At 55.4% G+C, this 16,320-nt stretch overlaps 6 protein-coding genes across 6 annotated transcripts; 4 read left to right on the top strand and 2 right to left on the bottom strand.

Moving 5' to 3' along the window:
- Positions 1 to 1,617: 1,617 nt before the first annotated feature.
- Positions 1,618 to 2,322, top strand: GMORB2_2332 (uncharacterized protein; the record flags this gene model as incomplete). Its single annotated transcript, XM_035464312.1, has 1 exon — positions 1,618 to 2,322. The coding sequence occupies one exon, from the start codon at positions 1,618 to 1,620 to the stop codon at positions 2,320 to 2,322; it is 705 nt and encodes a 234-aa protein (XP_035320022.1).
- Positions 2,323 to 3,220: 898 nt separating this feature from the next.
- GMORB2_2331 (translocation protein SEC66) lies at positions 3,221 to 4,149 on the bottom strand (the record flags this gene model as incomplete). Its single annotated transcript, XM_035464311.1, has 3 exons — positions 3,221 to 3,484; positions 3,617 to 3,930; positions 4,038 to 4,149. 3 exons carry the CDS (start codon positions 4,147 to 4,149, stop codon positions 3,221 to 3,223), a joined length of 690 nt encoding a protein of 229 aa, XP_035320021.1.
- Positions 4,150 to 5,111: 962 nt separating this feature from the next.
- GMORB2_2330 (uncharacterized protein) lies at positions 5,112 to 7,369 on the top strand (the record flags this gene model as incomplete). The annotated part of the gene is made up of 3 exons (XM_035464310.1): positions 5,112 to 5,195; positions 5,259 to 5,383; positions 5,452 to 7,369. The coding sequence occupies 3 exons, from the start codon at positions 5,112 to 5,114 to the stop codon at positions 7,367 to 7,369; spliced, it is 2,127 nt and encodes a 708-aa protein (XP_035320020.1).
- Positions 7,370 to 7,919: 550 nt separating this feature from the next.
- GMORB2_2329 (carbamoyl-phosphate synthase large subunit) lies at positions 7,920 to 11,898 on the bottom strand (the record flags this gene model as incomplete). Its single annotated transcript, XM_035464309.1, has 4 exons — positions 7,920 to 8,027; positions 8,145 to 9,518; positions 9,727 to 11,408; positions 11,553 to 11,898. The coding sequence occupies 4 exons, from the start codon at positions 11,896 to 11,898 to the stop codon at positions 7,920 to 7,922; spliced, it is 3,510 nt and encodes a 1,169-aa protein (XP_035320019.1).
- Positions 11,899 to 14,423: 2,525 nt separating this feature from the next.
- GMORB2_2328 (uncharacterized protein) lies at positions 14,424 to 14,708 on the top strand (the record flags this gene model as incomplete). The annotated part of the gene is made up of 1 exon (XM_035464308.1): positions 14,424 to 14,708. One exon carries the CDS (start codon positions 14,424 to 14,426, stop codon positions 14,706 to 14,708), a length of 285 nt encoding a protein of 94 aa, XP_035320018.1.
- Positions 14,709 to 15,266: 558 nt separating this feature from the next.
- On the top strand, positions 15,267 to 16,178 carry GMORB2_2327 (Plexin repeat; the record flags this gene model as incomplete). Its single annotated transcript, XM_035464307.1, has 4 exons — positions 15,267 to 15,368; positions 15,463 to 15,556; positions 15,623 to 15,738; positions 15,855 to 16,178. 4 exons carry the CDS (start codon positions 15,267 to 15,269, stop codon positions 16,176 to 16,178), a joined length of 636 nt encoding a protein of 211 aa, XP_035320017.1.
- Between the last annotated feature and the right edge of the window lie 142 nt (positions 16,179 to 16,320).

Below are 16,320 nucleotides of genomic sequence, written 5' to 3'. Positions count from 1 at the left end.
ACTATGGCCTACTACTCTGTGCACTTGGACTGATCCGGTACATCCAAGAGGACCCTCATCCATTTGTCTCAGTTGAAGGGCAGCATTCCAATCTTCTCTCTCTCTCTCTCTCTCCTCTCTCTCTCTCTCTCCTCTCTCTCTCTCTCTCTGTAATGTCTTGAAGACACGGGGTAGAGACAAAAGACGACGAGGCGGTCAAATAGAATGATTCAGAAAGGGTCATCACACATGTACGCACGCGCACGCACACGCATACCAAAAAAAAAAAAACGTGCTCCGAAAGGGGTGGTGGTGGTGGTGGTGGTGGTGGTTCAGTTTCCTCTGCCAGACTCTTGATTATAGATGGTCTAGTCTCGGATGCATTCTCGAATCCCTCGGATAGTCATGGAGTAACTGATGAGGGGGGGGATATATACGACATGGGTAATCTGTACGTGTACATACATGCTACTACTAAACAGTCAGACAGTCAGACAGTCCAACCCATCTGATGTCTGCTTTCTCTCTCTCTCTCTCTCTCTCTCTCCCTCCCTCTGATGATGAAAAAGGAAAAAAGTGGATCTCATACACGTAATCTGTACAGATTACCTGTGCACAATATTATATGCACGCCCCCCCCACACACACACACCCCCACACCCTCACACCCTCTCTCTTCTCTCTCTCTCTCTCTCTCACACACACACATACACACCTACATACACCAGCAAACAAGCATGCACACCCCATGACAAGAATAAGAAACAGGTCTATATTACTACATGTATCATGTATGGTCCGTGGAGAAGATATTGACAAGAGTTAGACTGCACGCTATTATTACTCGTAGAAAGTTGGTATTACTAGCTCTCGACTCTTTTTTTTTTTTTTCCTTTTTTTCTTCTTTTTTTTTTCCTTTAATTTTTTAAATCTCTCTCTCTCTCTCTCTCTCTCTCCCATCTTTCCGAGTAATATTACCTGGAAAGAAAAAGAGAGGACTTGCAAGAGCTGCAACCCGTCCTTCCCTTCCGTATGCGGCCACTTGCTCGGATTTGATTCACCTGGTTTGCTGGGGTCTGATGAAAAACGGGAGAGAAACCTGCTGACCACCTTTTCTACTTCTTCTCTCTCTCTCTTTTTCTTTCTTCATCTCGTCTTCTCCTCTCTCTCTCTCTCTCTCTCCCTATCTCTCTCCTATCTATTCAACTCATCACCATATTCCCCTTGGGAAGGGTATCCTCATACGACGTCAAGAAGAAGAAAGAAGAGAAACCAAGCCTACCGGGAGAGAGAAAGCAGCAGCTTATACAATTATATACATCATTACTTGTATTATATATATATCATATTATATATATATCATATTATATATATATATATATATATATATATATACACTCATACCCCTGATCATCATCGTCAACCACACCACATCAACAGGAACAATAACCTCACATAATAACAACAACATCAACAACAACAACAACAACAACAGCGCAACATACATGATCAAGGGTTAAAAAGAAGAGGGGGGAAAAAGAAAAGAAAAAGGAGAAGAAAAAGAAGAAGAAAAAGGGAAAGAAAGAAAAAATGCTGCATCGTCAGATCATGCCTACTCAGGCTCACGCCGCCGCCAACATGCAGCGCCGCATCGCCCGCAACCCTGCGCTCCGTCACAAGCTCAACCAGATGAGGCTCAACCTCTCGCCCCTCGTCCAGATCACCACCGGACAGGTCCATCCCGACTTCCCCCGCACCGTCCTGCAGTTCTGGCTCCTGACCGACCACCAGCTCGAGTCCATCGCCGACTTCTACCACCAGCGCCGGCCCTCCGACCTCACCTACCTGTACCCTTGCCCCGTCGCCTGGGACTCCAACCTGCCTCTCGAGGCCAAGAGGCGCAGGATCGGCAGCTTCATCGGTCTGAGGGGATGCTGCCATCCTCTCACCTCTCCTCCTCCTCCTCCTCCTCCTCCTCATTCTTCTCCTCCTCATCCTTCTCCTCCTTCTTCTTCTCCTCCTCCTCCTCCTCCTCCTTCTTCCACCCATCATCGCAACCATCGCACCATCAACACAACCGCCGCCGCCGCCGCCGCCGCCGCTACTGCTGCTGCTGCTGCTACTGCCGCTATTACTGCTACTGCTCCTGTTACTACTACTCCTACCACCACCACCACCGCTGCTGCTACCCCTACCATCACCCTCCCTTCCAAGGAGAAGCCCATCCATCTCAAGTCGGAACGCGACATTGCCGACGAGGCTCGCTTCGCCGCAAGAGCCGCTCACGACCAGGATCTCGCGAGGCCAAAGTTGGCCTGCTGGCGCCCTCGCTCCGACTTCTGATGCTCGGATTCTCTGCATCGGAGACGCTCCTCGTGCCTCCTCTACCAGACCCGTCCTTCTCCTCCCCTGTCTCGCTCTTCTTCTTCCCCCCCTTTCCCGCCTGTTACTGCGGTCATCGTGTGTTACTTGCTGTTATCGTCATCACTTTTCATTCTGTTACCGTCATTACTTCATTCCGTCATCGTCATTGTTTTTTTTAGGGGTTTTTTTTGGTTTTGGTTTTGGTTTCGACACGTCATTCCCGGAGTCATCGGTCTTCATCACAAGTAAATATCCGTACTTCTCTCTTTTTTTTTTCTGGGCTCAGCCCTCAGACTCTCAGGCGCAAGGTCACAACGGTTCGGGAGGGAGGGACGCGCGCAAAGGGGTGGTGCATTTGGTGTCGGGAGGATGCATTCAGACGCCGGTCGAGGGGACTAACTTAGACACATTCATATGCATACTGGTGGGCGTCTTTCACAAAATGTTTTTTTTTCTTTTGGAAATTTTCATATTATCTTTTTAATCCTGTTTTTTTTCCTCCCTGGAATCTTTCTTCTCCTCACTATACCAACGGCCCAGAACCACTATCCTTTAGAAGAAGAGATACAGAAAAAAAGACAAGCCCTTTTATTTCAACGCCTCTGCCCCGTACCATGTATCCGTTTTGCAAATGACCATCCTTGCCCACACGCACATTACCCTGTGATATCTGTTATAGTACTCTGCGTACGCGCGTGCGGTGTGGTGTATAGAAAAATGCCTGTGTGTGTCTGTGTGTGTCTGTGTCTGTCTGTGTGCGTGTGCGTGTGCGTGTGCGTGTGTGTGTGTGCGTGTGTGTGCGTGTTGTGTGCGTTCTCGCTCGAGGTTGTGCAGAGAAAGGCATGTCTTGCACGTGTCGTATGTCTCTCCCCCCTCTCTATTTCTTGCCGCCAGCTGGCGTATCCACCAGCACAGCCTCGTCCTCGCTGACATTACCCGGTCTCGTCGTCGTCTGCTTCTCCTCGTCGAGCTCCTTGAAGAGCTCCGACTTGATCTGCGCACGACGCTTCTCCCACCACTGCTTCTCCGCCGCCACCTGACCCTGCACATCGGCCACGTGTTCGCGCACCTTGCTGTTGAGGAGCATCTCGTTCGCCGACTGGAAGATGGTCTGTCCCCAGTTAGGGGCCAGGGCATTGGCCTAGGAAGAACAATGTCAGTCTCGCGTGCGTACCACGTCTTCTGCATGTATATACATGTATACATATATATATACGAGGCGATGCAGGAATCCCGTCCATCACAGAGAAAGGGAGGGACAGAAGAGACCTACCTCGGCCACGACATCACGGAGCTCCTCCTCCATCTCCTTCTCAGCACGCTGAAACCTCTGCCACAGGTCATCACCCACGCTGCCCTTCTGTAGGAGTCCGCTGCAGGCCTGCTTGGCAGACCGGAGCTGCACCAGCCTACGGAGGTCTTCGATGGCGCGGCGGAGGAGGGCGGCTCGCAGGATGCTGTCGGGAATCTTGGGTGACTTCTCGGACCCTTCCGGGCTGGCGTCCTCGGGATTCATGTGCAGGAGGGTGAGGTAGATGTTGCGCTGGAGATGAGGGCCGAACCAGGGCTCGAGGTTGGCGAGTTGCGCTGGAGACGAGTTCCCCCAAATGTCAGTTTCAGTTCCCGATCATAGCTACCCAATACCAGATAGAGAGAGACCGCAAGAGGGGAGGGGGTTTCTCATCCGACTTTACCTGCTCTGCGCTTGCGGTAGATGGTGGAAAAAACCATGAGGGCGCCGCCCAGAACAAGAACGTAGGCGAACGGAAGGCCCAGGCCCTTCCAGTCAATATCGGGGATTCCCATGGTCATGACGTCGCACGAGACGCACCGTCGGGAGATGTCGTATGTGAAAGAAGAGCAAGAACAGAAAGAAGAAGGAAAAACAAGGACAAATCTTCCAGGTAGAAATATCGGGTTGAAGGGAGCTCGACCAGAGGGAGTGTAGGGAAACGTGGTCGAGGCCAAGATGTCGGATGGTCAAGATGGAAAGGAAGGAAGCGTGGCCTCTCTTCCCTCCCCACGAAGTAATAATGCTCCAGTATGCGACAGCGTGGCTCCAAGGGCCGCCTGTCGTTTTCTGGGGAGGGCACGCCGCTAATGATACTCGTGGTAGGGATGTGAGACCGTGGCACGGACTAATGCTGATCCGATACCCCCGGTGCGTAGTACAGGATAGGCTATGGAACACGCTGGTTTGCTTGCACTAGTCGGTTCAATTCCGCAAGAGTGGAGCTAGCATTGATCATTTATACTGCCACCTTGTAGTAGTACGACTTGAATGATTTGGATGGCGGGATGTATTAACGGGCGTGTGTCTTGTTGACGCCTGTACAATACTTCTTCGGCATCGCCGGTGACATCAGGAGCTGCCATTTACATGTGGCACTGTGGAGTCGGCGTGTGGCGTCGTGGCGACGAGATCCTGTGGCGCCGTGGTTCATGCAGTGTGCTCCAAGGCCACCACCGATGACGCTGGCTGACGTGACTAGCGAGAGCAACCCCACGATCAACAGAAAGCTTCCAAGGCACACAAGCATCATCGTCCACTTCAACCACCAGCATACAGCCCTGGCGTCCCTCCCACCATCTATCCGTCTTGGGACCGAGATACGCTACATTAGCACCCACGACAACCAGGACCGGATTTACTCTCTTAATCCATACCCCCCCCCCCCTCCCCCATCAAATCTACCACCTTTACCCTCTCGGCAGCTTCGAGCTCTCAACGACAGATACGTACGGACGGCCAGCAAACTACCGCCACCATGTTGCTGCGCTGCCGTGGCCCCGACGGCACCTTCCGAATAACCGTCGAGCCCACAACCACATTTGGCCAGTTGGTAAAAGATGTGAGCTCCTTCTGAACCCCATGCCTGACCACCGCTTTGTCTGACCGGAGCTCTCTGCCGTAGCTACTGCCACAGCTACCCCCCACCGTAAACCCCCAGTCGGTAACCGTCGCGAACTCGCCTAACAAGGAGACGGCGAAGCCCATCAGGGAGGTGGCACAGTTCAAGATCGGCTCCGTCGGCCTCAAGTACGCTCTCCTCTTCGCACCCTATCCGCTCTCCCTCCTCCGCAAGCTGACTAGTCTACCCCTCCAAGGCACGGTGACCTCGTCTTTGTCGACTATCAGCATGCCAGCTCGGATGCCGGATCAGCAGACGGCGCCCCAGTCACGACGACAGCCCGTCTGAGCGGGAAGCCCGTCCTGCCCACCGAAGACGCCCCCGTCGAGCCCAAGAGCGAGCGCATCACGCGTCCCTGGGAGGTCGTCCGCCAGTCGGCCCTCGACGACCGCCTAGATCGCCAGGATGGCAAGATCCCGCGCGGACAGGGCAGGATGTGCCGTCACGGCCCCAAGGGCATGTGCGACTACTGCCAGCCTCTCGACCCGTTCGATCCGACCTACCTCGAAGAGAAGAAGATCAAGTACACCTCCTTCCACTCTCACCTACGCAAGGTCAACGCCAAGACGAACAAGCCCGAGCTGGGCGCCTCCTACATCCCGCCTCTGGCCGAGCCTTTCTACCGCGTCCGACGCGACTGCCCAACCGGCCACCCGCAGTGGCCAGAGGGTATCTGCACCACGTGCCAGCCGAGCGCCATCACCCTGAACCCCCAGCCCTTCCGCATGGTAGACCACGTCGAGTTCTCATCACCTGCCATCATCGACAATTTCCTCGACGCGTGGCGCAAGACGGGCGCCCAGCGTCTCGGCTACCTCTACGGCTTCTACACAGAGTACCCCGAGGTGCCTCTGGGCATCAAGGCAGTTGTCGAAGCCATCTACGAGCCTCCGCAGGTCGACGAACTAGACGGGATAACGCAGAACGCCTGGGAGAACCAGACCGACGTTGACAACGTCGCCAAGCTCTGCGGTCTCGAGCCGGTGGGCGTCGTCTGGACTGACCTGATAGATTCCGGTCGCGGAGACGGATCCGTGCTCTGCAAACGCCATGCCGACTCATACTTCCTTTCTTCGCTAGAGATCTGCTTCTCGGCGAGGCTGCAGGCGCAGCACCCCAAGGCGTGCAAGTGGAGCGAGTCGGCCAGGTTTGGATCCAGCTTCGTCACCTGCGTCATCTCAGGCGACGAGGAGAGCCAGATTGCCGTCTCGTCGTACCAGGTGTCCAACGACGCCGTCGAGATGGTGCGCGCCGACATCGTCGAGCCGTCGGCCGACCCCAACGCCATGCTCGTGCGCGACGAGGAGGAGGACGACGGTTCCGCCAGCCGCACCCGATACATCCCCGAGGTCTTCTACCGCAAGGTCAACGAGTACGGGGCCAACGTCCAGGAGAACGCCAAGCCGGCCTTCCCCGTGGAGTACCTCTTCGTCACACTAACCCACGGGTTCCCGGCGCAGCCGAAACCCATGTTCACCCAGACAGGCTTCCCCATCGAGAACCGCGAGCAGATCGGCGAGAGCCAGGAACCCAGAGCCATCGCCAAGGCTCTCTCCGGCGCCGCGACGTCGCAGGACGCCCGGGAAACGTCCAACTTTCATCTCCTCTGCGCTATCCTCCAGATGGGCATCCTGTCCAAGGTAGGTACCCGTCCCATCGCAGACACTCCTCCTCCCGGTCTTGCAGGACAAGAAAGAGGACTAACAAATCCTCCTCTTCCCCCGCCTACCCAGGACGAGGCATCCCTCCTCTGCCGCGTCGCAAGCCAGCACGACCTGGCCGGGTCGCTCCAACTCCGATCCACCGAGGGCTGGCAGAACCTGCTGGCCATTCTTGAAACGACTGGTGAGCGAATCCCCAAGCGTCGGCGGGAGCGTGACCAACAAGATGCTCGCGCTGCTGCTTCCTCTCCCACCAATTCCAACTCCAACTCCCGAAACCTCCCCGTCTCACGGGACTCGGGTGAGCCACTTGCTAAGAGATTTGCTGCCTTCAGGCTGAATGAGCGTCGTACACTCGGTGGTGATGACCGGTCAAGCCGGCCAGCGGACAAGGACAAGGGTCGGGACAAGGACAAGAGTCGGGACCATGATGAGAAGAAGACGCCGGGATAGCAACGTACGCATGCATGATACACGATACGTACAGAGTGTGAGAAGAGGAAAAGAGAAGGGAAAAAAAACCATGGAAAAAAAGGGGTAGGGGGGTCTCGGGAAGCAAAGTGGCATAAGCATGTAGAGTAAAGATGTTCAGCAAGGCGCGCTCGTCGTCATTTTTTTCTTCCCGTATCCAAGTTGAGAGATTTAATGAACAAGACAAAGAGATTCATCAACGCATGAGACTTTTTCTTTTCTTTTTTTTGTTGTTGTTGTAAACCGCCCCCCCCCCAGTTTAATAGATAATAAATACATAAAACGACTAAACCATGAATATAGAAACGCCATTCCATCTCGTCCTCTTCTTTTTTTTCTTTGCTTATTCCAACCACACACATGCGCTCTCTTCTTTCTTCTTTCTTCTTCTCCTTTCGTTTTCTTTATACATATACATGTATATATATATATATTTCATTTGGCTCCTCCTGCTTTCTCTCTCTCTCTCTCGTTACTGCCGCTAATGTTGTTTTCCTCTCTCTTGGAAAATCTTTTTTTAAATGATTTTTTTTTACAGAGGTTTTCCTCCGATAAAGTCAGCCCAGGTACGGACTTCAGAAGGGATACCTTGAGGCCGGGGGAGCTTCTCGCTCATGCACTGAGCAAAGAGGATGGCGGTCTAGGGGTAAGAGAATATTAGTATAATAATCATCATGATAAGAAGAATCGCGTTGGACGTAGTAGAGGGGGGTAGGGCAGGAGGAAGGAGGAAGGGATGGTTCTCTCTGAAACATACATTGGGCTCCATAAACAGAGGTACACCAAAGTCTACGGCGTTGCGACGCATGACGTAGTCTACGTCGAGGGTGGTGGCGGCCCTCTCCTGAGCGAGGTTGAAGACGCCGCGGATGTCGTACTTCTCAAAGACCTCGCGGAGGGCACGCTTGTCCTCCTTGGGGAACTCGATGACGTCTACGGTGACGGAGCGGTCGGCGCACGACGACTCGAGGAAGTTCTTGACCTCCTCGTCGGCGGCGTAGAACTTGTAGCCGAGCGGGGCGAGGTAGTCGGCCACCTTTGTGAGCCAGGGCTTGGTGACGTTGCCGCCGAAGAGGAGGCCCTCCCCCGGCTCGGGCATGCGGAAGTTCATGGTCGACTGCAGGGAGGCCCAGTAGGCCTCGGTGAGGTCCTTTCCGAAGCAGGCGATCTCGCCCGTCGACGACATCTCCACGCCCAGGAACGGGTCGGCTCCGGCCAGACGGGTCCACGAGAACTGGGGCACCTTGGTGGCCACGTAGTCGCGCTCGATGGCCATCAGGTCCGTGGGGGCCGGGACGTTGTTGCCGACGAGGGCCTTGGTGGCCACGTCGATGAAGTTCTGGCCGAGCACCTTGCTCACGAAGGGGAACGAGCGGGACGCCCGCAGGTTGCACTCGATCACCTTCAGCTGGACGCCCTCAGCCGAGTCGGCCTTGATGATCTGCATGTTGAAGGGGCCCGTGATGTTCCACGCCTTGGCCACCTTCTCGGCGATCTCCTTGACGCGCTGCATGACGTCCTTGTCCAGGTTGGCGGGCGGCAGCACGAGCGTGGCGTCGCCCGAGTGCACGCCGGCCTGCTCGACGTGCTCGCTGACGGCGTGGATCACCAGCTCGCCCTTCGACGCGACGGCGTCGACGTCAATCTCCTGCGCGCCCTCGATGAACTTGCTGATGACGACGGGGTGGTCGGGCGAGACGTTGCTGGCCGCCTCCAGCTTGACCTTGAGGTCCTCGCGGCTGCGGATCACCGTCATGGCGGCGCCGGACAGGACGTAGCTGGGGCGGACGAGGACGGGGTATCCGACCTCGTTGGCGAAGTTCTCGGCCTCCTCAACAGACGTCAGCTCCTTCCATGCGGGCTGGTCGATGCCGATGCTGTCCAGGATCTCGGAGAACTTCTGACGGTCCTCGGCCTTGTCGATGTCCCTGGGGTCGGTTCCGAGGACGTTGGCACCGCCAGACTCCTGCAGTTTCAGGGCCATGTTCTGGGGAAGCTGGCCGCCGACGGAGACGACGACACCCTTGGCACTCTCGAGCTCGTAGATGTCCATGACGCGCTCGTAGCTGAGCTCCTCAAAGTACAGCCTCTCGGCGCAGTCGAAGTCGGTGGAGAAGGTCTCGGGGTTGTACTATCAAGGGGTGCGTGTCAGTCGGAGGAAATGTCCTTCCATAGGGGAGAGGGGGTTTTTTTTTTGAAAAAAAATGAAATTTCCAATTTTTTTGGAAGAAAAGTTCTTTCCTTCTTCTCCTTGTTTTTTGGAAGCGGAGGAAAAGGGGGGAAGATGAAGAAGAAGGAGGAGGAGGAGGAGGAGGAAGGAAGGGGAGGGGAGAACCCACGTTGATCATGACGGTCTTCTCGCCCATGTCGCGGAGAGCCTGGGTGGCGCTGACGGCGCACCAGTCAAACTCGACGGAGCTACCGATACGGTAGACACCGCTGCCGAGGATGAGGGTACCCTTGTCCTCGAAGTCGACGTCGTGCGAGGAGCCGTTGTAGGTGGTGTAGAGGTAGTTTGTGTTGGCGGGGAACTCGGCGGCGAGGGTGTCGATCTTCTTGACCCAGGGGCGGATGTTGTGGGACAGGCGGAGGGCGCGGACGTCATCCTCGGTGCTGCCGACGAGCAGACCGATCTGCTTGTCGGAGAAGCCCATCTTCTTGGCCTGGAGGAGCTGTTCCTTCTTGAGGGCGTCGAGGGAGCCGGCGGCCTCGAGCTCGCGGTTCATGTCGACGAGGTTCTGGAGCTTGTAGAGGAACCACTTGTCAATCTTGGTCAGGTCGTGGACGCGGTCGACCGAGTAGTTCTCGTGGAGCATGGCCTGGCCGACGGCGAGCCAGCGGCGGTCCGAGGGGTTCTGGAGCTCGTAGTCGAGGTCGTCGAACCTGTCGCCCTGGAAGCCGAGGAAGCCCGGGTCGACCTGGCGGATGGCCTTCTGGAAGGACTCCTCAAAGGTACGGCCGATGGCCATGACCTCGCCGACCGACTTCATGGCGCTGCCGATGTCGCGCTTGACGTGCTGGAACTTGGACAGGTCCCAGCGGGGCATCTTGGTGACGATGTAGTCGAGCGACGGCTCAAAGTTGGCCGTCGTCGTCTTGGTGACGGCGTTGGGGAGCTCGGGAAGGGTGTGGCCCAGACCGATCTTGGCGGCGGTGTAGGCGAGGGGATAGCCGGTGGCCTTGGAGGCCAGGGCCGACGAGCGGGAGAGACGGGCGTTGACCTCGATGACGCGGTAGTCGAGGCCGTCGGGCTGCAGGGCGTACTGCACGTTGCACTCGCCGACGACGCCGAGGTGGCGGACGATCTTGATGGCGGCCGACCGGAGCATGTGGTACTCCTCGTCGCTCAGGGTCTGGCTGGGGGCCACGACGATGGAGTCACCGGTGTGGATGCCGAGCGGGTCGAAGTTCTCCATGTTGCAGACGGTGATGCAGTTGTTGTTGGCGTCGCGGACCACCTCGTACTCGAGCTCCTTCCAGCCCTTGAGCGACTTCTCGACGAGGATCTGCGGCGACAGGGTGAGGGAGCGGGCCGACATGTTGCGGAGCTCCTCCTCATTGTTGGCGAAGCCCGAACCGAGGCCGCCGAGGGCGTAGGCGGCGCGGACGATGATGGGGTACCCGACCTTCTCGGCGGCCTCGAGGGCCTCGTCGACGGTGCTGACGGCGATGGACTTGGCGATGGGTATGTCGATCTCGTCGAGGGCGCGGGCGAACAGGTCGCGGTCCTCGGAGGTCTCGAGGGTCTTGACGCTGGTACCCAGGACCTTGACGCCGTACTTGTCGAAGAGGCCCTGGCGCTGCATCTGGACACCCAGGTTCAGGGCGGTCTGGCCGCCAAAGGACAGGAAGATGCCATCGGGCCTCTCCTTCTCGATGACGTAGGTGACGTACTCGGAGGTGACGGGGAGGTAATAGACCTCGTCGGCGAGAGAGTGGTTGGTCTGGATGGTGGCGATGTTGGGGTTGATGAGGACCGAGGCGACGCCGGCCTCCTTGAGGGCCTTGAGAGCTTGGGAGCCTACGATGGGGGGCGGGAGGGTGGATCGTCAGAAGAGACATGTGAGATGGATCGATCTTGCCGGCCGAGCAGAGAGAGGGGGGGGGGAGAGGGGGAGAGAGAGAGAGAGAGAGATGGGATGGACGGATGCGGATCGCAACTCACCAGAGTAGTCAAACTCTCCAGCCTGGCCAATGGCCAGACCTCCGCTACCGATGACGAGGACCTTCTTGACGTCGACGTTCTGCTGGGGCTTGATGACACCGCTGTCGAGGTAGGCCTGGGGGTTCGGGGCGGACTGGGAGGTGGAGGAGCTGTAGGGTCGGACGATGGAGATCGTGCCTAGGCGCTTGCAGGGGCCGCTGACGGACGAGGAGAGGATGTGGGAAGGAGGCCTAGCCGAGGCGACGCGAGAGAAGGAGCGGACGGAGAGGGAGCTGGGGACACGGCGACCGCATCGGAGCAGAGCCGGAGCTCGTCCAGCAAGCGAGGCCGAGGCTGATGAGAGCATCGTGAGGAGGCAAGTCAATCGAGGTCACGGGAACAACCTTGACGGTGTCTGCGTATCCCAATTGACCCGTATGTCAGAAGTCTGTATGGCGTAGATGTCTGACCCGAGTCGAGGGAGTCGGTGACTCGTTTCTGTGTGGGAGGGGCGGGGAGAGAGGGAGAGGGGGAGAGGGAGGGAGGGAGGGAGAGGGAGGGAGAGGGTGGGGAGGAATCTGTGACTGGCGCGGGAGAGAGAGAGAGAGAGAGAGGGAAAAAAAAGAAGAAAAAAAAAAAGTCACTAGATGCATGTACAAGGCAAAAAGCACTTGGCAGGTAGGTTCCGGGGTCGGGGGAAGAGAAGGAACGAGCCAGTGACTCGTCTGCGATAAGCACAATTTTGATGGTCCGATAAGGATGATTTTCAACAATCGTTTCTTCATCATTTTCAATATTCTTGGCCCTTTTTTTTTTCCCTTGTTTTTTTTTTTTTCTTAACAGATTTCTATACATACAGATAGGTCGGTGATCAAGCTTCTACTCTCTTGTTATGCAAATGATGTATATCCATACTCTTTCCTGACAAGTTTTTATCAAAACTCTCTCTCTCTCTCTCACGCACACACACACACACGCACACACTTCAACCCTGACGTCGATATCGGAGCACCACTACAGCCGTGAGAGTCAGAGTCGATAGGAAGACGTAGTCATAGTCGCAGCCCACCCACCCGACACCAAACCAGTTCAGGTCGGGGACGCGGTCATCGTCATTTGCTACCGTGGGGTCTAGGCGGCTTTTGTTCTCCGGTCGTGGGCGCTGGGGGATGTCCCTCTAGCAAGCCATGCATGTCCATACGTCTCGACAACCCCATCACGGCCTGTGCTCCCTCGGCCCGGAGGCTTACCGGTCAGCGCACCGACCGAGAGGGTGGACCGCTCATCGTCCTCTTCCTATCGATATCCGCAGCTCATCGTTACGTACCAGCACGCCCCATTCAAAGAGGCTCCTCTCTCCTGTGGCATACGCACCCGCACTTGCGAGCATTGGACATGTTTTCTACGATCGATGATAGTCAAACTCTGGGGGATGAAGAGATTTGCGGAATTGCCTGCACGAGGTAGCACGTCGTGCATCGATCGATTCGAGTCTCGAGCAGATGAACTGGCTCATCGGATGAATGCCGTGAATAGACGGGAATACCCCCTGCATCGCGTCAGATACGTGTTGGACGTGAGTACTATACGTCGATGAAGATGAAGTGCAGATTTCTCCTGACAAGCATCGAGACTCCTAGTAAGTAGTATGAGATACAATACCGATTGTGATGAGTCAATTGTCGAATCTATCTACCTCTGTAATTCTGCAGTCACAGCATCATCGTGAATTCTGATGCCAAGGGAGAGGGGGGGGGGGGGGGGGGGGGGGGGGGGGGGGGGGGGAAGAAGATGGGGGAAAGACAAATAAAAGGAAGAAGAAGAGGGAGAAGACAGATAAAAGGAAGAGGACAAGAAAAGAAAAGGGAAAGAAGATATAGACCTGCTGCTGCCAGCAAGCAAGCAAGCGGTGAGTAATGATACTCATCAGTTCCCTCCATCTCTTGCAGGACCCTCTTCCCATTATCGATTGACCAGTTAATTGACCAATTAATCGACCAATTCATTGACCAATTACTGCTACCCCATCGCCTCCGCCAAAATATGCCACGATCCCTTCCTTCTCTGATACGCTCCTCTCCCTATTCTCCCTATCGATCCCCCCGGTCACCTTCTATCAATACATGGTATGTATGATTGCATAGTACAGGCTGCCGATTGTTTTATGATATCAGCCCTTGTAGTGATATCTTGCATATATCATTACACATGCGAGATGAATACTACTCCGTACACCTCTCTTCTATTCACATCACCAACCCACCGACATTGACAAGATCAACTTCTCTCTCTCCCTCTCTCCCTCTCTCCTTCTCTCCCTCTCCATCGTTCCAGGCCCTCCATTATTCTGAATCCTCTCCTTTCTTTTTTTCCCTTAACCCCTCCCACATCATTGGTCCCAATCTGCCGAGCTGAAAACCATCCCACTTATAAGAGCCCTTTCCCTTGCATAGATCATGCCCCCAACCATACAGACACGACGACTCTGAATCCCTGCATCTGAAAGACAGGAATGTCTTGTCACGGACAACCGACCTGTCATTGAGAAGGGATGGAGCGCAACGTAACGTCCTCGGTTCATCCCTCGCATCTCGAGAGCTCTCTTCTCGAGCGTATGATGAGAGTAGGAGTTCGCCCTCCTCCTTTCCAGACATCCCATCTCCCTTCTTCCCGAAATCTCCCTCCTCTCTCGTTCTCTTCTCATAAAAAGGCCCGCGTGTTCCATTCCTTTGCTGCCTCTGCGCCATCTCCCACTCTGTACGCTCGTTTCTTTCCATCCATCCTCCTTTTGATACACGGTACATTCAGCAACTCTGTATATATATATATATATACATCATAGTCCCAACTCTCGACACCTTTTTGTCTCTTTTTTTTTTTTCGAATTTCGAGATGCGTCTCAACATCGTCAACGCCCTCCTCATCCTCATGGCCGGCTGTGCCGTGGCCGCCCCCACTCACGATTCCCGGGGTCAGGGCAAGGCTGCTCCCGCTCCCGCTCCAGCCGTCGTCGGCTGTGACGGCCGCAACGTCAACAACGTCGAGGCCACCCAGATCGACTTCACCGCCGTCGACTTCGGTTCCACCGTCAACAAAGTCTACACAGACGCCGCGGACAACAAGGTGTACGACGATGGCAAGACACCCAGCCTTCCCCGGTCAGAGAGCACGCATTAGCGACGTCGCCCACAAGCTTTTCCCGCCAAGCTGGACGGGAGGAGAGGTGGCCGGGGCCTTCTCTCGTCTCTGAGCTCCAAGTCATCTAGTCATCTTCGACGAGCTCTGCAGTATGGTAGGCGGGAGGGGGGGGGGGGTTTAGTTCTGATCCTCCTTCACTCTTCTGGACCATTTCCCCTCGGTCTTCCCTTTTCTTCTTCTTTTTTTTTAAGAAAAAAAAGTCCCCATGTGTACGCGTATGAAGAGATGTCCTATATGCTTGTTGCACGTCGCTGTCGGTGCGGTGGAATTACCATCAACGTCTGCAATGGTGTTGATCAGTCGTTCCAGGCAGCCGTGGTCGGCATCGTTGTTGTATCTATCCGCTTCTCCCTTGCCATCTTCCATAAAAATTTCCTTTTTTTAAAGAAAATAAAAATTTTTAAAAAAAAAATCGATGTCGATGCTGTTCTTCCTGTTCTTGTTCTCGTCGCTCTTGTTGTAGTAGACGTCTTCCTCCTATCCTTGACTCTGTGCCCCTTGACGTACCGATAGTAAGCATGGAGGTCGACAGTCGCCATGGGCCTCGTCTTTATATCTGTCCACGCAACTCTTCTCATCATTGCCTATGATGAGAAGAGTGGAAGAATCCGAGGCGTCTACGCCGAATGCGAGTTCACGGTAGAGTGAGTCAGTCAAGTCATCGTGGCTGTGCCGCACAGCATGGATGTAGCACGGCTGCACGTGCCTGTCACGCTGATACACGTTCCGGAAGCGGGGAGACGCCCTCTGCCTCGTCATGGCTCTTGACGGTCATCCAACCGACGAAAGCACCAGCACCAGCACCGGCACCGGCACCGGCACCGGCCGTCAGACAAGAGATTGCAGGTTATAGGATTCTTCTTCCCTTCAGATATCGATGGATCCCGACGCAGCATTCAGCGGTAATTTCACCCTTGCCGACCACGAGCGAGATGAGCTCCTGCGATGTTGGGGCCATGCATCGTGCGACAGCTGCCTCGAAATCTCCAAGTGTAGCTGGTGTCCATACGTGAGTTTCCACCTCGTCCCCGGCAGAGCAGAACGACGCAATCAATGCCACTCTTTGCTCATGAGGTCAAAAAAAAATCAATAAATTAATGAAATAAAAATAAAAACACCCCGAAGACCTGGTCATGCGTCCCCAACTCGCATCTAGTCCCGTTTCTCGCGCCGGCCTACCAGAAGGGCATATGCCCGGCATCGACGGAGCAGTGGGAGCTGCGCACACAGCCGCTGGGATGCAACGTCTCGAGCGTCAACACCATCTCCGTCCTCGTCGCCGTCGCCGCTACCCTCGTCGTCGTGGCGCTCATCGGCCTGACAGTCCTGGCTACCGCGCGCGTGCGAAGACATTTGCGAGATAGAAGGTGGCAGCCATGGTGGCCAGAATGGGATCCCCAGGAGCGGCAAGACGGCGGGGAGACGGATCCTCTGCTTTCCCAGCGCTGAGATGGACCCTCTAATCATTTTCCTACACTTTTTTCTCTTCTTCTTCTTCTTCACCCTTGTTCCTTCTGAACAACCTTGGACGTATCACACATACGAGAGTCACTGACAACGATGCAAAAGTTTTACGCGAGAGGGGGGGGGG

Source organism: Geosmithia morbida, assembly GCF_012550715.1.
Source record: "Geosmithia morbida isolate 1262 chromosome Unknown scaffold_12, whole genome shotgun sequence".
Taxonomy (NCBI): domain Eukaryota; kingdom Fungi; phylum Ascomycota; class Sordariomycetes; order Hypocreales; family Bionectriaceae; genus Geosmithia; species Geosmithia morbida.
The sequence above is the reverse complement of the archived record's forward strand: the minus strand, read 5'-3'. Positions and strand labels throughout refer to the sequence as shown.